The sequence below is a fragment of the Danio aesculapii genome, chromosome 7, assembly GCF_903798145.1.
Source record: "Danio aesculapii chromosome 7, fDanAes4.1, whole genome shotgun sequence".
Lineage (NCBI taxonomy): Eukaryota > Metazoa > Chordata > Actinopteri > Cypriniformes > Danionidae > Danio > Danio aesculapii.
Window position 1 is genome coordinate 40,296,711 of NC_079441.1, and position 23,064 is coordinate 40,319,774.

The 23,064-nt window shown below is 33.4% G+C and overlaps 1 protein-coding gene across 3 annotated transcripts in view; it reads right to left on the reverse strand.

The window, feature by feature from the left end:
* Positions 1-22,512, reverse strand: part of smarcd3b (SWI/SNF related, matrix associated, actin dependent regulator of chromatin, subfamily d, member 3b) — a 50,554-nt gene extending 28,042 nt beyond the window's left edge. Inside the window, exon 1 of one of the 3 annotated variants that reach the window (XM_056461953.1) lies at positions 22,326-22,512. In XM_056461953.1, the coding sequence (XP_056317928.1) occupies positions 22,326-22,337 (12 nt within the window). In that variant the 5' untranslated portion in view covers positions 22,338-22,512. Of the gene's footprint in view, positions 1-1,468; positions 1,886-22,325 lie in introns of those variants that run through there. The other 2 variants (XM_056461952.1, XM_056461954.1) reach the window with 2 other exon arrangements.
* Positions 22,513-23,064: the final 552 nt, after the last annotated feature.

The window sequence follows — 23,064 nt, forward strand, 5'->3', positions numbered from 1 at the left end:
CTCCAAGGCTACATTTATTTAATCAAAAATGCTGTACAAATTGTAAAATTATCAAATGTTATTGCACTATACAATAACTGTTCAAAAGTAGTTTATAATTTAATTTAATCATTTATTCCAGTGATTTTAGAGATGAATTTTCAGAGTCTTCAGAGTCACGTGATCCTTCATAAATCACTCTAATATTAATTATTATTAATTTAATTAATTAATTATTATTGGCCTTTAATTATTATTGGCCATTATGGTTATATTATTATAAATGTTAATAGTACTAAAGCAATAATGACTGGAGTTATGATTTCATTTGAAAAATGAAATAAGTATAATCCATGTACAATAAGAAAGCAGTTTTTTAAAATTTTAATAAATATTTAACACTTTAACAATTGTTTTTACGTTTAATAAATGCCGCCTTGATGAACAGAATAATTTTCTTTTTTAAAAAAACATGAAAAAAAACTGACCCCAAACTTTTGACCGGTAATGTGTGTATGTTTATATATTTATGTTTATCTTAAGGCACTAAAACATGTGAATGGTAGCATGTATGGCAGCATCTCTGAGTACATGAAAAATCTCTGAATTCAATATAATAATTAGATCAATAGTAAAACTGCAATTAAACCCTGACACCAATCAACGATACAAAAAAATAGCACATTTTAATAAACATATTACTATTAATTCCAATAAAGATTCTTTCCAAAACTCAAGGTCGCTTTAGTGAAACTGCAAGAAACAGCACAAGATCACGAAGGCACTAACTAACAGAAAACAATATGCTACACAGCACAAGAATTCATCTTTACAAACCGCTTTTTCAGTTCAGATTGATCTGCTCCGACTAGACAAAGCCCTGCTAATCATAAATAAAAGATTACACCGCTACTGTATGTACACAAAGCTTCAGACAATAAGTGGACCCTCGCTGCCTCTCCTGCATTAAACCTTGAGCACTGTCACATGGCGAACTACAGTCATCCTGTCATAGTATTATTAGTAGTAGTAATAATTACAACCGCCACTACAGCATCCTCCGGCTCCAGCACCAGCTAGATTTCTAAATCAACGGCATGACAACAGCCCCGCCAATCCACACCGTAGATGTTCTCCTTGAAGCACTTGGTGTGTGTTTTTGGAGTTGTAATAACAGTGCATTGAGTCACGGCGCAGACTGGAAGCGTCCGTCACCTCAGGCACACTGCCAAACGCATGCAGCCTCCAGTGACCAGTGGCTACCTTTGGCCTTTCTCTTTTTGCATTCGCCGATTCATTCTCGCTTATTTCTTGCTCCACGCGCAAACACGCACTCTTGCCTCTCCCCACCCCGGCTTTAACAAGAAGAGCGGCGCGGAGCCGGGATCCGGAGGACTGGAAATAACCTTCACATGGACACCGTTCAGCGCTATCACTCAAACACACAGGCTGTGTCACGCACGCACACACACGGCGAGAGTGTACATACCACTCCATGGACGAGGAACTCAAATAGTTTGCTCTTGGTGGCTTTGCGCGCTCCTCCAGCGGTCTCCTCCGAAGCCATTTCCCTCCGCTTCTCCTGCCTTTTGTCTTTCCCTCTCCCTCCTTTCACCCTTCGCTCACCTCCTCAACCCCCCTGCGAGGCTCCTGCTCCACTTCCCTGACTTTCTGCTCTGTGTGTGTTTCAGTCTGTCTGTGTGTGCTGCTCTGTCGAGCCTCTCTCTCTCTTTCTCTCTCTCTCTCTTTCTCCGTGTGTGTGTGTGTGTGTCTCTCTCTCTCGCTTACGTTTGCTTGAGCTGCCGTTCAGGAGCCCGGCTGCGAGTGGACGCGGGGGGTTGAGAGCTGGGGGTCTTTCAGGGGGGTTCCTGCGGGCCCACCACGACCGCCGCCCCCTCCCCCTTTCACACACACACACACACACTGGCTGGGCTGAGGCGCTCACAGGCTGCCGCAGCTGTTGCATTCCATTGGTAGATAAGGCACCGCTCGCTGACTGGCCGCTCCACCGAGCTGGAGTTTCGTCTCGCCGCGAACCAAACCCCTCCTCCTCCTCTGCTCTGCTGCAGTCAAACCTCATTCTCATGCTCATTCTCAAAAAATGGAGGGAGGATCCTTAAAGCAGCAGCAGGGAGGAAAAGCTGCACGCTTTTATAATAATACTGGCTCGGGCAGCATTGGAGGCTCTATCTGAATGCTGAGCCTTTTGTGTCTATTTAATCGCAAAATGAAAGCTCACGATGATTGCCTGATCTCCATTTCTGGGAGAGACGTGTCTGTCAGATTTTAGTGGAATGAGGAATTATGCTATGGAGTGCTATTGGGGCCTTTGCTCATTATTAGTTTAAAAACAGTCAAAATGTCTATGAATATGTCAACAATAAAGCTGTTTGTAGATTTAACTAATATCTCCTATTCATTATTCACATTATTGTACCAAATACAGAAATATTGTGTACATGCTTGTCTATTGTGTACATGCATACATGATTTTTCTGTTTACTAGAAGCTTCACCAAACATTGCCATTGTGAGTGAGAATAATTATAATCTGATTTGTTTCCAGAGTCTTGTTCATTTGATTAATCAGGTTCTCCAAAATGACCAGGCTGCTGTAACTGTTTTTTAAGAATGCCTATTTGAGATAAATAAAGGCAAAACAATCAACTCACTGTTCTTTTCTATCATTAGTATTATTAGTAGTATCTTTTCACAAAAATGTCTGAAAATTGTAAGTAGAGATGTAAACTGAGCCAGTTACTGAGTGAGTGAGTTGACCAACATGTAAATGATCAATCCAACTGCACCATATATTAACCATATTTTTCTTCTATGAATGACACGTTCAGAACTGTAAATGTACATTTCTATGAGGTTTGTTTGGTTACTGGGAGGCAATTAGACTTTTATTTGATTTCTAATAGTTTTTAGGGTTTTTTAAACCTTCATTATATAGGACAGTAATGGAGGTAAGTGTGGGGAGCAGAAAGAGGGAAATGATCGGCAAACACACTAACCCCTAAACCAATTTATTCAGTAATATTTAAAAATTTAGAAAGCGTGGCTTTAAATCATATTGACTAATGCATTATCATTTTTAACATGTTATAATGCACTTATTATAGTAAAAACATAAATAATTCCATCTATAATACAATTTCAATGCTGAACACACTAGTCGAGCTTACTTTGATTTGCTCGCAGATGTCTAATGCATCTGTCAAGTGACAGTATTTACAGAGTCTGATTCATTTACAGTATTTAATTCAATCACTTTATTTTAGTTGGCTCTTTGTGTAGATCAGCAATAAAACAAAGAAACTAAAGGTTACCGTTGATTTGAAATTTGAAATGATGATCACTGTCAAAGGCATTCGCCCTAACCACCTCCCCATTATTCTTCCTCTCTTTTCAGATGGGGTGGCTGGCCACATCAAAGTTTACCATGGGCCAACTTTGGCTTGCAGGCCCTACTTTGGGAATCTCTGCCCTAAACTATAGGTGCTGACACAATTACACTTTTAGTTATTATTATTTAAGACAGAGGTTCCCCATCCAGTACTGGGGCATGGAAGAGCTGATATTTCTACAGCAAACGTTCTGGAGAAAATGCCTGTAGAATTTACATAGCATAATTTATTTCAGAAAAAGCGGGGTTTTCTGCATGTACACCCACTCAAATGCAGTTACGGTGCAGACTGGACACTAATAGGGTTTGAGTCACACTTCTATTCTTCCTTCTATGTCGGGACTTTGTTACTGGGAAAGAAGCTCATTGATCCAGTGTGGTGAGCTCTTATGCAGACATTATGTGAATGTGAGGATTCAAATAAATGTTATTTAAGTAAACTAATTAATACTGTATTTTCATTTATTGTATTTTGAGTTGCTGCAAAGATGCAAAATGATGACTGTAAATTTAAATATAGTAAATGAAATGAATGAGTGTTATTTTAATAATAATATAATACAAACATTTAATAGCTGTATCTCCAGATAATATACTTTATCATATGAAATCAAATGTTTACAAGTAATACTGTTGTAAACAACGTTTAAGAAAGTTACTTTTGAAAGTAATGTATTACCATATTGCGCTACTCCCCCAAAAAATTAAAGTTGTGTTTTAAGTTTCTTTTGCGTTAATTTTCCTTACCTGGCTGAGACTTGATCTATTTTTCCTTTTTATAAATAAAGAAGCTCTGCAATTACCAACTCGCTATAACCTACACCTTCGTTAAAGTTTAAATAAAATATCTTCAGGATAATGTTATCTTCTGAGAACTTCCTGACCCATGAGCTATACATGCCGTATATAGAGAATAATGCAAGTTTAAAAGTGGGGATGCACAATATGTTGTTTCGACCTTGATATCGCAGTGTGTGTGTCTGCAATAGTCACATCGGATATGCAATGTTAAATTGGAATTATAGTCGATCAATAATTGAGTATACATGAAATTTGTGGAGTCATTGCAATGTATAACCATAACAGAGTAACACTTAAAAGAACTTCAAGAATGTGTAAAGCATTTGGCCACAATAATATAAAACACTTGTAACTTTAATAAAGAAAAATTTACAAATTTATTAATACAATAAAGACTATACAGTGTTATTTTACATTACTACATTTCTGTATTTGATTACTGTTTGAAACCATAAAGAAATCTTCATAAACTTTTTCTTTGCTTGTAATTATTCTTGAAATTTTTTTTTGTACATGATTCACAGACTTATAAAACAACCTTACAGCCTTATAAGCCTTATACAGCCTTATCAACCCAACCAATCTAAATGAATGATCTTTCACAAACAGAGCTATTCAAGACATCTGGCGAAATTGTTTTCATATCACTATATATATATATATATCGCAGCAAAATAAAATATTGCAATATCAGATTTTTCCAATCTCTTGCAGCCCTAGTTTAAAGCAACGTGTTTCTTATTTTTGTACTTTTTGTCTTATTAGTCAAGTAAAATCATATTAAGACAATCTCCTTTTCTTCAATGAGTTCAAAATAATAAATGCATTCTCTCATTGCTAATTAATTAAAATAAAAAGTTAACCCGCATTACATAAAAAAAAACACCTAAAACATTACTACTTAATTATTTGATGTAATGCGTTACTTTACTTGTTACTTAGAAAAGTAATATTATTACGTAACTCATGTTGCCCCCAACACTGGTTGTAAATAATGTTTTGTTGCTTGAACAAACCAATGCACCTTAGTGTATTGTAAAAAGTCACAGGTATTTCTGTGGTTTCTCCAAAAAAAATCCTCCTAAAAAGTCACCTTCATCTTGGATGGCCTGAGGGTGAGTAAATTAACCACAGCTTTCCATTTCTGAATGAGCTATTAATTGTAGGACTTGGATTTTAAGATGGAAAACCCAAATGCATTTTCTCTTATATTTATGTGTTAACTCAGTTTAAAGATGAACTTTGTGTGTTATATTTAAACAACATTTAATCATACAAATGTGAAATATGCTGTTTACATTAGCAGTCAGTGTTGTTGAAGCATACACAGTTTACACACAGGAAGAAAAACCTGTCCTAACAAGGACATAACTGACAAACCACTGGCCTCAACATATCACCAAAATTACTAACACATTGTCTGGAAAACTCCAACATTAAGACATCAATATTCCTATGCTATGTTTCTGAAGGAAAGTTGTGACTACAAAGACTAAACAACATCCAAACCAAATGGCTAAATTAGGAAAAACACCCAAGTGTTTAGACCCTAGTGCTCATTGTTTGCCGAATAATGAGAAAGTGCCTAAAAAGGTCATTCATCAAAACTCTCCACATTAACAAAAAGGAGATTTTATACAGAGGCTGAGAACAGGATAATGTGCATTGGTCAAACACATCAAGAGCTCTGCATAACACGGCCTTTATGAGAGAAGCACAAAGGAAACAATTACTCAAAATGAAATCACGTCTCCAGAGTCTGCCAGAAATCTTATTAACGGCCAGTTGTGGTGTGGGAAATGAATTTTTTGGTGAGATGAGGTATGATATGCTGATATATGTATAATATACCAGCAGTCATACATGGTTACAATTTTAAAATAATAATAATGATTAAATAAATGCAAAAAACCCTGCTTCTACTGCAGTGATTATTTGTGACCCTTATATTTGATCATCGTTACTGGATGTAGTTACAAAAGCATCAAAGAGCTGGAAAGAAGTGTAGGTCTGAGTACCCCTTTGAGCCCCCCTAAATCTCCTTTTTCCCTTTACAGCTCTGCCAAATGCTCAGGTCCCATTGACTGGGAGGTAAAGGGGGTTGGGGAATCGCGGTGTGTGTCTATTGTTGGGTACTGCGGGGCAGTTTGACCTCAAGCTGCAGTTTTAGGATTCACCTGCAGAGGTCTGTATTTGCCTCCCAATGAAACCATTGAGTAATCAATGTGCCACAGCAGATACATTACATTCTCATAATACAGAATATTAAAAATGTTTAAGGGATTAATTATACAGATTAACTTCACAAAGTGATGTACCCATGAGATGATGGCAAAGATAAATCCAAACAACCCCATATGTCAATTTAAAGGGAGTTATCTCGATTACAACTGCATTTATTTTACAAAAATAAATAAATAAATAAAAGGTTTGAACTTATCTGCTTGTCTGAAAGTCTAAAAATTACAAAGGGAAGCAAATATTTTCTGTAAAATGAAAACAAGGACAAACATCTACAAATGAGCTCAGACAAAAATCAGCTTAATTAAAACTGAACTATTGAAGCATTGACATGTGCTCTTGTTTCAAGCATACACTCATTTAATTTTATTGAGTTTCAGAGAAACAAACCTCATTTAATTTTTCCATTTAGCATCTCAAGCAAATGTATTTTGGTTATTCCATAATAAAATCATATTTTTATTTCAGCGCATGCTGCATTTACTGCAATGCCTTTTTAAATGCAAGCCTTTCTGCTTTGATTTAAGACCTTTCTAAGGCCTTTAATTAAGACCTGTTTGCACTGTACATCTTTAAAAAATGACTATTTTCTTGATTCAGCTCCGCTCCTTCCAGTAAATTTATATCAAAACCTTCTCTTCTGGGAGGTCCATTTCCAGACTAAACACAGGCTGCAGCAAAACAGTCAGATGTCAAAGCTAAACAGACCATTTGAAAATAAAAGCACACAATCTTTTTCATTTAAAGGCCAAGCAAATTGGATGCGATTCTGGATGACAGTACATGTAATAACAGCCAAGCTCAGCTATTTCAAACATTTGCTGCAGTAAATACTATGAAAGGGCTGTGTTTAAACTGGTGTTCCAAACTATGCAGTTGAGCACCTTGCAGTCCTGTAGCCAGCCTGGTAAAAGGGGTGGTTCTTTTTTCTTAAAATATGGACCTTTTTTGCAGTTATTAGCCTAATTTTGTATTTGATTATGAGGTTTGAATACTTTTTAAGCTTTTTTTTTCTGGATTAGCTTGTCTGATGGCTATCAACCACACTTTTTGATGTACCAAAAACATTTCCGAAAGATTTAGAAGAAAAAACATGAGAATAATACTTGTTTTTATCAAATACAAATGTATTACATCATATAAGAAAAGAAAAGCATGTTGCTCAAGTTTTGAATTAAAAAGTAGCCTATTGTCATTAGTTATGCAAACACAAACTGGTCAGCACATTCAACTTTCCTCAGTCACTCTAAAGCAACAGCCAAAAAAGGATTCCGCTTGGTTTTAAAGACTTCTTCGATGGTTATTTTCACAATTTATGATGGATTAGCAGTCAAAATAGGACAAATGAGCTTGTGTACGGGACAAATTCTGGACCTTTGTTAGTGAGGGTTGGGTCTTTCTTACCACCCGAACCCCTCGGCTACAGGCCTGCTTTGCAATGTTCAAAGATAACCAAACAACAAACTAAAATAAGACAAATGCAAACAAACAAACAAAAAAAAAACTGAACAGTGTTTGGTTATGACAGTCACTGACACTTCAGTGTTTGATGCTTCAGTGAGTTAATGTTTTAATTGTGACACATGATCTATATATAAAAGGTCTGCAGCGCAAAGGCTAAATCGTGTTTTTGTACTCCTGAAAACACTTTTGGCAGCATTAATAATGATGTTTCAAATAAAATAATCTTCAACAAAAGACCATCTATAAGTCTGTTAGCTAACTGTACAAATATTAAATGACACAAAAAAATGTAATTAAACAACTTAATGTTTTCTTTTATAGTCAAATAACCTTGGATGACAAGTCCTCAACATTCATCTATTGTCTAGCTAAGCAGACAGTCAGCATACAAACAGAATATTTTTATTATTACAAAACAATACATTTACTTAATACAATAAGCGGTTTAGTTTTCATTTCATATGAAGCTTAAATAAGTCAATAAAAAATGAAAAGTTTTTACACTGCAAAAAAAATTTCTTACTTAGATGTTTTGTCTAGATTCTAGTACAAATATTTTAAAAATCTTAAATCAAGAAGAATTTTATACACAAGCAAGTCTTGTTTTAAGAAATAATATGCCAAAATTAAGTAAGTTTTTCCTTAAAACAAGAATAATAATCTTGTTTTTCCTTTTGACAAAAGATTATTTTGCTTACTCCACTGGCAGATTATTTGCTCATTGTCACTGCCTAGCACTGGTAATATTCCAGATGAAGATAATGAGTAAATTATGATAATGAGTCTTTCATTGTTCCCTTTGCCAAATGTTCCAAATTACTTTATTATAACAAATGAGTGCACACTTCAAGAGCTTTGCCCTTCAGAGTGAGTAGGACAGGAATGGTCGGTCACTTCCGGTTGCAATTGGCCCACCATATAGCATTAAAGCAAATTATTATGCACCTGGGATGCACATTAGCAATCTGTGCCTCTTTGTATTGGAGTCTAATGTAATACACATTATAACTAAAATAAAATATTAAAGACTAGAGAATTTTGAGATGGACTGACCAACTCTAACATCTACCTTGCATGGCAGGATTGGCTTCTGTCTCTCCATAAAAGGGAAAAACCAATCTTACAGTCTTCAAAATAAAATAAATCTCACGGCATCACCAGTAGTTTCACAAATGGTTCTTTCTTATGCTGTAAATAATGTTTGTAATATGCCGTAAATAATTTTCAAATTTTGACACTAAAAGCTTCCAAATATTTGATAAATTGAACAAGTAAAGAGTAGTTGGCACATTAAGAAATAATAAGACCAAATTGTAATGAGAAAATGCACTGTTGCCATCATGTATTTGTACTGCAGTAAACTTAACTTCAGCCAATAATACCATTTTATGTTAGCATAACTAGACACTTGGACTCAGTAAGGTACTTTTATTTAAAAGAATGGTCAGTTGATAGATCAAAAAATGGTCAATGGTTACAGGTTTCGCTTTCTGTAAAACATATTAAAGTACATATACATACATACATACATATATATACATACATACATATATATATATATATATACACATATATACGCATATATATATATATACACATACACAGATTTCTGAAGGATCAGGTGAATATTCAGCTTTGCATCACATGAATAAATTACATTTGAAATGTATTACATCTGAAACAGTTGTTTTTAATATTTTTAATCCATTAAATTAAAACACTTAAACTGCACATACTAAAAAACTACCCAAACAAATCTACAAGGATCCAGAACACAAAACCGATACGAGGTTTCAGTAATTTTCCCTCCATCACATATCTGTTCCTCTCACCAAGCCTCATGCATACACAAACACACATATAAAAAAAAAAAAAAAAAAAATATATATATATATATATATATATATATATATATATATATATATATATATATATATATATATATATATATATATATATATATATATATATATATATATATATATATATATATGTATATGTGTATATATGTATACACACACACACACACACACACATATATATATATATATATATATATATATATATATATATATATATATATATATATATATATATATATATATATATATATATATATATATATATATATATATATATATATATATATATATATATATATATATATACATATATACACATATACATATATATATATATATATACACATATATACACATATACATATATATATATATATATACACATATATACACATATACATATATATATATTTTATATATATATATTTTTTTTTATTTACATTTTTTTCTCTTTTTTTAAGACAACAGTATCTCCAGCAGAAAAGATCTCTAAATGTGCCATTTTAAATTGTAAAGAAATCTGTGTTTTTGAAACTAATGAAGACAGCAGAAGTCAATGATTGATTTGAATTATTTAGCCTGATATGTTTACTGCTCCAAAATACTTTAAATGTTTCGGCCCATGCCTAATTTGTATTATAAAGTCAATTAAGCAATGTTCTGTTATTAGTATTTTTGGTCATTATACCAGTTAAAGTTTTTGTGTTTTCAGCTGAGGTCAATATTGTGATAATCCCATATAGCGTGATAAAAGCTTCAAAAATTAATTGTAGAAAGAAAATTTGATACCGGCAGAAGACTAATTAAGGTGGATTTAATTATCAATATGGAAATTGTGGTTGTTTTATTTGTCTTTATATTTGGAAAACAAAAGCAAATATACAGGCTGATAAATTTAAGGCTGATTACAAAATGAAAATGCAAACAAATACAACGAACTACTGGTTTTATTTTAATGATTTAACTGCAGAAAACTAACAAATGCAAGAAAACCTCTAAATCTTTCTTTTGCCAAAGTAATCTACACGTTGCCATTCTGAAGCCTTCTTTATCATGATGAAAACTGCTTCAAGAAACATTGCTGACATCTGGTCTTCTCTTAGTATAAACTCAACATTAATTCATTAATTAGAAATGTTTCTTGAGCTGCAAAATAGCAGATTTCTGAAGGATCAGGTGAATATTCAGCTTTGCATCACATGAATAAATTACATTTGAAATGTATTACATCTAAAACATATGTTTTTAATATTTTTAATCCATTAAATTAAAACACTTAAACTGCACATACTAAAAAACTACCCAAACAAATCTACAAGGATCCAGAACACAAAACCGATACGAGGTTTCAGTAATTTCCCCTCCATCACATATCTGTTCCTCTCACCAAGCCTCATGCATACACAAACACTTTTCTGTGTCTTTAACCTACATCCTTCATTCTGCTTCTGTGTTTGTGGACAGAGAGAGAGAGAGAGAGGATGGACAGAATGAGGCCAGAGACCGCATCTCTTATAAATCCAGTCTCTTATTTAAAAAAAAAAATCCTTTTGAATCTAAATATTACAGTACAAAATGTGAAAACTCACATCCTTTCATTAAACAAGACACAATGTCCAAAAAGCTCATTGTCAGTTTTAAGGGCATCAACTCCGGAAGTACCATTTCAGTATGGATTATTAACAATAACAAGCCATTCAGCAAAGCCAGACTCTGTCTCTCTCTTCTGCACTCGGAATGGGGAAAACACTAAATGGGATATTGAGCCTTTCCTCTGTAAAAATTGGGTCAGTTCTCTATAAGCCAGACAGTCTGTCTGAGAGGAAACAGAACAGCGGCACACTGCACTACAAATTCACACCGCAAACCATCTACTCGACCACCATGCCTCAAAATTGAGCCCCTTCTGATCCCATGCACTTTAAAGAGTAATGTTGGGAAGTAGTGAGACATGCCTCAAGGCCCAGCACACAGCAAACGCAGACCTGAACCACTAATTCAGCTGTAATTACAGACGAGCAGAGCACTGCCATGAGCCGTGAGGCATCAGGATCACTGGAATCAGGCTAATCAATAAGAGCTGCTCTGCATCTGAACATCCTTTAAATAGGACAACTGTACAAATATTCAGTGTTTGGGCTGAAAGATTTCAATAAACTAAGCTAAAAATTGTAAGTAATAATAATAATAATTTATTTTGTATAGTGCCTTTAAAAAGTAATTATCAAGGCACTTTACACTTAAAAAAATACAAGGATGTCAGAAAAACAGTTATGCAGAAGATAGAAATTATATATAGAAACATAAAACAAGTCAAAAACATTGTAAACACCGATCAAAACATACACCTACAAATAGGCAAGTCTAAAAAAGTGAAATAATTCAAATTCTTCAAGAAGTATCTTCAAAAATGCAGGAATAAAACCTCAGGAAAGTCATTCAACGTCCATTTCTAATTAGTTAGCTAGAAAACAAATATTCTACAGCAGAATTTTGCTAAATATAAGTACTACTTGTTTTTGTGCAGGGCAAAGATTAATTATGATTAATCGCATCCAAAATAAAAGTGTGTTTTAACATAATATAGTGTGTGTGTGTACAGTGTACATTACATATATAATAATAATCATACATTTCTATTCTGCTTTCAAATTATTACATTTAAAATAGCTTTTTTTCTATAATGATGTTTATTGGATTTTCACAATAACACAGACAAAACAATATATCTTCAAAAGACACACAAAGAAAAATATCAACACAAAACAATGGAGAGAAAAAAGGAAAAAGAAAAGAGAAAAGGAAAAAAAAGCTCAGGACTACCCCAAATAAATCTGATCAACAAAAGGTCTAAAAACATTGCTCATTTTTCAGATAATAGCATGATAGGGCAAAGACTAGTTTCCAAATAATCCAAATATGGAGTCCAAACTCCATAGCCAAGTCCAAACCAGAAAAAGTTTCTTTCTGCTAAAGATAAAGTATTGCACATGATTTAGTATGGTATAGGCAACACATTAAAAATTATTTTATAACAAGTGCAGGAGTCAAAAGTAAAATAAAAACAATGAAAAAGTTCAATGAAACTTGAAATGTTATAAAAACTAATCTTCGACAATCTAAGTGCACTTTTAAAACCGTGTTAAAAATTAAGTCATTAAGATTGAAATCATTCAGTCTTTAATCATTAAGATTAAATTGTCTTATGGATTTTATTAGCAAGTAGTTTTTAAATTAAAAGCACAATATACACATTAGTTAATTATACAGATAGTATAATTAAACATGCTCCCCTTTCACAAGGGATGAGTTCTGCAATTACAGGTTAGTTAGTTATTCATTATGTTGGCTTATTTGTCCAATTCAGTATGTTGATCAACTTTCTTTTTTTTTTTTTGTTCTGGTTGATCATGTGATCTTTCCAATCATCATCTGATTTCTTAAACTAAGATGGCTCCTAGTTCTAGCATCCTTAGCTTGGCATAAAACAAAGTCAACATGTGACTGAAGTGTTGTTGCTCAGCTTTTTCAGTATTTGTATTTTTTTTTATATCTCTCATGTGATTTTTGGTGGACCGTATGCAGACTTCTTTCTAATATCTCACACTTTATTCAACTGACCAGAAATGAACTGTTGACCACATCACATACGGTAAGAAAATCTCCTGACTGAGAGGACCAAACCAGAGAAGAAACACCTGTCCACAAAGTCCAAGCTGACAAATGTAGACATCCACCACAAAAACACCACATAACTGTTAAATCAGTTGTTTAAAGGACCACTAACAGGCACTCTTCTGAGCTATCTTATTTTATTACATTTTTTTTTATCAATATTCATCTAACCTGGCAAGCTGATTATTTGGCTTTTAGTTCACAATCTATGTTTTCCTGCATGAGCAAATTCAACCCCGTCCATAGAGTCAGCAGGAAATTTCTGCTGCACATACAAAAGGCTGGTTTTACCTTAATGCTGCCAGAACATTCCTGACCAGCCAAATAAGGAAGTCCTCAATTGTTCATATCTTTCTACAAGAAACCTTGGACAGAAACGATATACAGATTTCTCAAAAGGGTGACCTATATGGAAGGACTGGAAACCCATTCTATGCAGAGTGAATATAAATCAATCAATAAATAACAGACAATGAAGTTATACAGAAATTATACAGAACACACACACAAAAAAAAGAAAATCACAGTGGCACTGGATATTGCACAAAATGGCTCTCCACTATTACTGCAATATATAACCAAATAGCATCTGTACCAAAGTGAATCAATTACAGAGATATATATATATATAGATAGTTGAAGTCTGAATTATTAGCCCCCCTTAGAATTTGTTTTCCCAAACGATGTTTAACAGAGCAAGAACATTTTCACAGTATGTCTGATAATTTTTTTTCTTCTGGAGAAAGTCTTATTTATTTTGACTAGTTTTTCATTTTTAAATAAAATTCATTTTAAGGACAAAATGATTAGCCCCTTTAAGTTTTTTTTTTTTTCGATTGTCTACAGAACAAACCATCGTTATACAATAACTGCCTAATTACCATAACCTGCCGAGTTAACCTAATTAACCTAGTTAAGCCTTTAAATGTCACTTTAAGCTATATAGAAGTGTCTTGAAAAATATCTAGTCAAATATTATTTACTGTCATCATGGCAGAGATAAAATAAATCAGTTATTAGAAATGAGTTATTAAAACTATTATGTTTAGAAATGTGTTGAATAAATATTTTCTCTGTTAAACAGAAATTGGGGGAAAAAATAAACAGGGGGGATAATAATTCAGGGGGCTAATAATTCTGACTTCAACTGTTGGTGCAAAATAACTAACTGACAGATGCCGTAGTAATCCATTTATTATGTTAATATCTACTCTTAATGCACTAAGCTCTAAATTTTGTTTTCATTGCATTGAATAATAGGGCTGCAAAATATAGTTTTAGCATCGATATTGCAATGTGAGCATCCACAATATTCACATCACAAAGATATGCAATGTTGAGTCTGATTATAATTAAGCAGGAGCTACTGAATTGTATTTAATCACTGTATTTACTTAGAATATTTCTTGTTTCTATTCCAAATATCAACATTTCAAAGTGAAAATCAGATTAGTTCACTTAACCCACTGGCTTATTTTAATTTAGCTTGTTTTAAGGAATCTTATTTCTTCTGACGATGAAAACAAAGCAATAATTTACTTGCTCTAATGATTTTCAGATATTTGGACTGAAAACAAGACAAAAGTAAGAAAAGTATTTATTTCTATTTTGATTGTTCAATTTCTGTACCTGTAGACTCCCCAGAAAACTACCAAATAGTCCTATTCAACTTTAATATTGCTATATTTAATCGCAGTAAAATAAAATATCACAATATCACATTTTTCCAATATCGTGCAGCCCTATCAATCTGGTTAATAAATGCTGGAAAAAAAATAGGGAAACATTTTTTTATTCAGAAATTGCTAGTGACTTTCACAAACAACTACAGTTAAACAAACAACAATAAAAAAATAGTATTTTCTTGTAAAACACACTCCAGTAATGATTAGCTTTTTTTACTGCACATTTTTAAACTTAAATAAATGTTTCTTTTGCCCTAAATGTTTATTAAAACATTTTTTTTTACTTTTACATTAAAACTTTGCTTGAAAAGTGGGTTTGACTATGATATTTGAGTACTTTTTAGCTACTCTCTGTATCACATCAACTCAAGATAATCAAGCACACTGTAAAAAAGGAATCTTGAGGCTTGTAATTTTCATTAAAAAAATTTATGTTAATTAATGTAATTAACTGTGTTTATATATAATACTGTATAAAAATACAAATATTTGTTTGCTTGTTTTTTTTCCGATTAATAAAGAAAATATTTTCCCACAAAAGAGCAGCGGTTTACGGGTGGCATACAGCAGGTATTTTTTATCATGTTGTTTGTGTATTATTATTATTAGGCAATACTTTTAATTTCTACACTTTTGTTGCATCAGACATCACATTAAATCAGGAACGAGATGAGAGATGTCGTTCTCTGTTGCTGGTGTATTTGTATGAAAAAGAGGAAGAGCTCATCCAGGAGTGCAATGTAAGTGTCAGAAAACTGCCTTTTATATGTTTGCATTTTTACAAATAACAAAAACATAACACAAACACTACATTGTTGAACGCAATATTCCTTGTAAATATGGTTTGTTTTTATGAACTTATTTGTTTCTACACTAGTATACATTTTGAAAACAGCCTGTGCATTATTATTCAAAATACTTGTGTACTTGTGTTATAGTGTAAGTCAGCAATGTCTACTCAAACATTTTGGAGAATTCCTGTTCACAGAGATACAAAGAAATGGTTTATTTCCTTAATGTGTTTTAGTAAACCTTAAACATTTGAAATTTACAATCGCATAATTTCATTATAATAAATGTAATGTTTATTATACAGTGTGGGAATGCACAGAGAATTGCTGTCTGCCAGAGGGATGACCAACCATGAGGACTTCTGCATTGTCTTGGAGGATGAGAGAGTCATGGCTAGCTTGGAAAATCTAAAATTGCTGAACTGAATTTATACAAGTATTTCACAAACTAAAATCACCCAAAAACAAACGTATAATACGTTTCTGACACAAATTCCCTGCTACAAACTTTTGGGGAATTTTCACTGCATTGATTGGTTGATTAAATTGCATATTTTAGGATACAGTGTTTACACTGGTTTTATATGTTGTGCAATACACAAATTCTGTCAGATTGAGTCTAAAATGGGACTATTACAAAAGAAAGTTGACAGAACATTTTTTCCATGACACGGATAAAGGACTTTTTTCAGAGCTTAACATTTCTGTAAATTTGATATAGATTTGTTTAACAAATTGTGCGTACCATTTTGTTATCAGTGGAACATGTAATAAAATGATATTAGGCAAAATGCATTGTGTATGTATTTCATTATAAATGATATATTTTACATTTTATCATTTAATTTTCATTAATAAATTAGAGTAAAAGGTGGTTTATTTGCTTAATTTATAAAAGCATATTCCATTAATAATATTAAATTCATCCTCTATCACTCAAAAAAACCTAGTCATTTTCACATGATTATTTTAAGTGCTAAAAAATAAATATGCCTAAATGGTGGTGGATTTGCTTAATTTATAAAAGCACATTCCACTAATAATATTAAAATCCTCATCTTACACTCCAAAAAAATTTGTAATTTTCACATGATTCATTCCAAGTGTTTTTTGCTAAAAAATTAAGTTTTCAAACTACTTAAAAATAATATGTGCAATAGTGCGTTACCAATATTTTTTTAAGTAAATAGCACAAGATTTTTTACAGTGCAGGTTTGGATTCAGCATAAATACTCAGCATAAAAATCCCAGATGCAAATAGCGCAGGTGTCTAACAAATGAGCAGGCGTATTGTTCGACAGAACAAAAGCCAGCATGAGCTGAGGCGTTTCTAGAGTACAGCCGTAGGGATCCCATCACTCATTCCTCACATTTAGACAAGCAGAAGCAGAAAGAGGAAAAGAACGAAAGAAAGAAAGCGAGTATTTATTAATCAGCCCTTCATCTCTCGGCCTGCACTCTCACATGTGAAAGAGCCAATTCTCCCTAAAGCTCTTGAGGTGTGACAGCTAGAAAAAGTGGCTCCCTGAATACTAATGGGATTTCTCTCCGTCTCCGAAGATTGCTGGCCACTGAAGCGAACTTCTGCGATCCTTTTCTAATTGTTGCAGGCCCCGCTGGAATTGTTTCCAGAGAGAATACAAGGCCTCCAGCTCAAAGACACACCTGCGACTTGGTGCTTCAGACCCACAACCTGGTGGTACTGCAAAAAAAAAAAATCCTCATTTGAAACGACTGACTTGGCTCTTTGTGCATAATTCCCAAAGGTTTAAACATTTAACAGCCGCCTGGAAGGAAATTCTCACAGAGACACGATAAAAACTTCTCATGATGTATTAAAGTATTTTAGATATATACATGCATATAATTGAATGCAACATGATTCTTAAATCACTATCAAACATAAAAAATTTAAATGTAAATCTTAACAATATTTTCAAGTATAGTTTTAAAAACATTTTCATTTTTTTTTAAATTGTGTGAATTTTTTCCACAGTATTTCCTATTGTATATTTTTATATTACAATATTATATAAGACTGGCTGAAATAAAAGCATTTATATTACAAGATTACATACAATAATTGTTAAAGGTCTTTATCACTAGCCCCATAAAATGTTTTTTTGATTGGCTACAGAACAAACCACTGTTGCTCAATGACTTGGCAAGTTCACCTAATTGAGCTTTTAAATCAAACATTAAGCTGAATGCTAATGACTTGCAAAATAACCGACTGTCTTCATGCTAAGACAAAATAAATTAGTCATTAGTAACTAATAGTTATTAAATGAGTTATAGTTATTAAAACTATAAAGTTTTTACATATTCACCCTATTTCCAAAGATTTATGTAAACAAGCCATTGTCATATTGATGATCTGGTGCATGCCTTCTATAGATGATTTGTAATTTCAACAATTTCTTTTTGATGTTTTTTCTAAAATAATCTGTTACTAATTTAAACAACCTTTTGTTTTGTTTTTCTTTTCCCCATTCTTTTAGTTTTTTCCTCTAAATTGAAAACAAAGATGTAGATATGATCTTGATGTCATGTTGTCATATTTTTATTACATCTCAATAAAAAGACTATAAAAAAACTATAATGTTTTAAAATCTCTCCTTTAATCAGCACTTGGATTTTTTTTTTTAAATAATTAATTTTACAGGGAGTTAATAATTCTGCTTTCAATTGTGCATGTCTGTGTATGTGTGTATGCAATAACATTATATAATAATATTAAAACAAAGTGTTTTATAAATAAGGTGAGGGTAAAGGTAAGTGTAACTACACTGTAAAAAAAGTTGACTCAATTCAAAATTGTAAGACAACTTGCAGCAGAGCTTTTTTGAGTTGACTCAACTTTCAACCCAAGTACTGCACTTGACTTGTTTGTGTCAACTCAAAAAGGCTATAGCAAGTTTTTACAGTGTAAACCTCTAGTCTTTTTACCTCTTTTTTAACCCTAGTTGTGTAAAACAAACAAAAAAAAACAGAGATTACTCTTTAAATTAAACCCATTTCTTTTAATATTTATATAATAATTTTATTGTAAATTACAGGTAACATCGTCTTAAATTGTTCAAATCTATCAAATCTTAAAAACATAATTTAAAAAAGTGCTTTGGAAAATAAACAAAATCTCCAAAACCCTGGGAAGTGTAAAAAAACAGTGTAAATGAACTGAGCTTTTCCCTGAAATACAAAAGCACTTCAGACTAAACATTGCAGCTGTTTGCAATTTGAATACAGCATTAACCTATAGCAGAGATGCCCAAACTAGGGTCTGCGGACCAAGGTTGGCCTATGGTAATCTTTGATTTGGCCCACCATCCCATCTGACAAGAGAGAAAGAATGAAATTTTTATTTAATTGTTTTATTGCTAAGCAATAGAAGCTAATGGAAATTAAATGTTTCAATTAAATGAATTAGATTTTTTTAAATGCATACTTTCACCAAATGGACAGAGCACAACGTAGAGATATCATTGAGCAAATGGAGACTGATTCTGCTTGACTAGTGTATTCAGCATTGAACTCCACTGTGCTTTAAAAATGTGATTGAATTTTTATTGTATTAAGTTATAATAAAACAATCATCCTGCATTAGTTTATACGATTTAAAGTCATATTTTTATTTATTTTTAAATATTATTAAATAAATTTAGTATATTTAGATTTGGCCCACGCCTCTCAACAATAATTGGTTTTGGCCCTACATATGAAAAAGTTTAGGCACCCCTGACCTATAGGAATGGAAATGTTTTGATAACAGCCATTTATCTTACATTTCTAACAGATTATTAGCTTTAAATCAACTCACAAACCCAATACAGTTCATTTATAATGCTCTTTTTAGGAATCCTGCTATTACAGGATCATACTTGAAATACTGCACACAAATCCATGAGATAAATGCTTGTTCCCGGCTCTCCCAGAAGCCTTTGTTCAATCTAAAACAAGTGTCATCTGACTGTTAAGTGTGTGTACAGTAGAATACAGTACAGTCCAGTCAGCGGTGATGTGCGTTCCTGAAGTGCATCCACGCAGAAGCCATGCAGCAGATATACAAAACTGACTCCAGCTGCATGCATCTCACTCAACAACCAAATGCTTCATTAAAAATAAATTAACTAAACATCCTTTCTCCAGTCTTTCCTCTTGTTTTTTTTGTAATTCACTGCAACCTGAGATGAACATCAGGAATCAATATTACATCAAAAACAGCAAAATATGTCTTCTTATAATCTTTGCCATTTTATAACATTTCTCTGTCTAAGGTCATCAGGACCCCACAAAGGAAACGGTCTATAAACCTCCAGCTCTTTATTGGTTCGAGTGAACAGACACTGACATCAGGGTCACTCCACTTATGAAAGAAACTATGACGGAGCATCATCATATCAGTCCTTTTGTGGAAAAGAAACTAGCACATCTTCTAGGTCACAGAAGATAGGACGGGGAGAAAATAAAAACAGAACGCGCTTTTTAAAAAAAATGTTAATTAAGTTCACGTCTTAACACTAATTTTGTTTCATTTGTAACTATAAAACCTGTGCTTAAAGATATTTATTTAAAGAAAACAGCAATGTTTACCTTCATGTTTACATTCTTGTGGTGTGACCACATTTGGCACTATAAATGTGGTTTAAACAAACTTTAGTGCTATTGCTTTGTTTGTGCCATTCATTTGATTAATTGTGAACGCTGAAACCCGAACCATGATGCATACCAAACTAGTGCATTTAGTGCACTACAAGTTCAAACAGACTACATTTAGTTAAATGAACGAAAACCTACCTAAGTGTGAATGCAGCCTTACTGACTTAAACAATTATCAGTACGTACTTAACCACAAGGAAAGTTTCAAATCTGTAATCTAAACTCAGTCAAGAACTATTAGAGTTACAGTCAACCATGATTAATTATTACTCAATGAACAAACATATACTAAAATATATTATGACTCTGTAGAATTGGTGAGAATAATAATAAAAAAGTGATGTTTGCTGTCAAACACAAACATATTATTCACATTTTAGAAGATTTTGATTTGAGTAAAACATGCTTTGGAAAAATACAATTTTATAAATTGAGAACAGTACTCTAACATTTTGAAGGTGTTCATTTAATCATTTAGCACAAAATTTTCTCTTTTAAAAAAAATAATAAATAAAGCTATAATCTGCCAAGAGTCCTCTTTGAAAGTGACCGAAAACTAGAGGGACAATTCACCCAAAAACAAATATTTCCACACCATTTACTCACACTGCAGTGGCTCTAATCTTTTTTATTTCTTTCTTCTGTTGATCACAAAACGAGATATTGTGAATAATGTTGGAAATCAGCAGCCATCGACATCCATAATAGAAACAAAACAGACCATGTTAGTCAATTGCTTTTTTTTTTTTAATTCTCCATCTTCAGTTTATCTTCATTTTACAGAAGAAATAACCTATAACAGGTTTGGAACAAGTGGAGGACGAGGAGTAGATGATGGCAGAATGCTCATTTTTGGAGGAACTATCCTTTGAAGTCTATGCTCCAATGATTTAAAGATTTTCAAGTTGATAATTTAACGCATGCTTAAATGAGGTTACCACATGTTAAATGGATGTAACTACAGGACGAATGTAATTTAATACCATAAAATCCCTTAAAAACACAACAACAAATATTGAATAAAACATTATTGAACTAAAGCATGGCACATTCCTTCCACTAAAATAATAACAATACATTTTTTGAGCATTAGAAGAGAGGTAAACATTTTTTACTTTCCCAGTTCTGAAAATTACTCATAAAATTCCCTGATTTTCCACATTTCCATGTCACATGTCAAAAAACGTTATCTTGAACAACATGACACTTGCAATCTTCTTCATAACTATCACAAATCTGACTTACTCCAACAACAACATGCCATAATGTTATCCATGTAAAAAAAAAAATAACACATTCAAAGACTTCACCTAAGCTATATGAGTGTAATTAGAGTAAGCATATCTTTTTATGATCTGAAAGGAAATTGAACTCTTCACGAGGGTACACCTGATGTCTCAACATCTATACTAATTACCAACATGAAGACCCTCCATCCCGAATGAAGACCACTGATTGAGAATACCGGATGAACACGTGCACCAGCATGTCTATCTGCGTGTGTGTGTGTGTGTGTGTGCTCGGCCACTATATTCAGGACCAGTCTGGCTTCATACAGCCTCTTTTTTTACACTGCCAAATAAACTAGATCCAGTCGGAAAACTCCCTGCGCACTAATCTGACTGCCTGCGACGCGAAGGGCGGATTAAACACCGTCAGGGCGGCGGTAAAAGATCGCAGACACACTTGAACACGGATGTTTTTAATAAGTGTTTAATAAAGCAGATGACATTCTGATGCTGCTGCTGGAAATGTCCTACCTTCCTCTCCATGGCAGACGCTGACTGTGGCCGGTGGTCCAGAAAGGGCAGCGGATGGCAGATGAAGGAGGCGCGGGTGTCCTGAGCGATGGAGATGAACTTCTTCTTTACAGCTCTTTACGCGCACACACACTCCCTGTTGCTCGGTGCTGGAGTGACTGGACAGTCAGTCAACGGAGAAAGAGAGAGGAGTAGACGCAGCCGGAGACGGTGAGCTCTGAGGCGCATGCGCGATCGAGGCGGGCTAGAATAAAACTCCGGGATTCAGAGGGAGCGTCAGCAAATTACCCGCCATTGCCCGGGAGACTGTGCAGTCAGTCACTCTCACTGGCCGCTGAAAACGAGTTTGGACTTTGTCGAACAGGCCTCAACTACCAGTGAGCAGCATGCGCATGAAAAGTCCGCCAAATATCTGGACATAATGATGATGATGGTAAAAATGGAGAAAAGCTTAGATCAAATCAGTTTGCTAGTGCTAACAAGAATTAGACTTGGTTCTTAACATCAGTAAACATGTCTAGAGTTAAGGCAAATTCAAAAGCACAGTTCAATCAAATAATGTCAGCATTTTACTCATCTTCATGTGGTGAAAGAAGTTTACGAATTTCTTTGAGCGCTGGAACTTTGTCAGTGGCACTCAAACATAGTTCAGGATCTTTTTTAATGGGACAGTTTATTTACACTGGATTGATTCTTAACCTTTATAACCTTTCTTTCTGTTGAACACAAAAGAAGATAT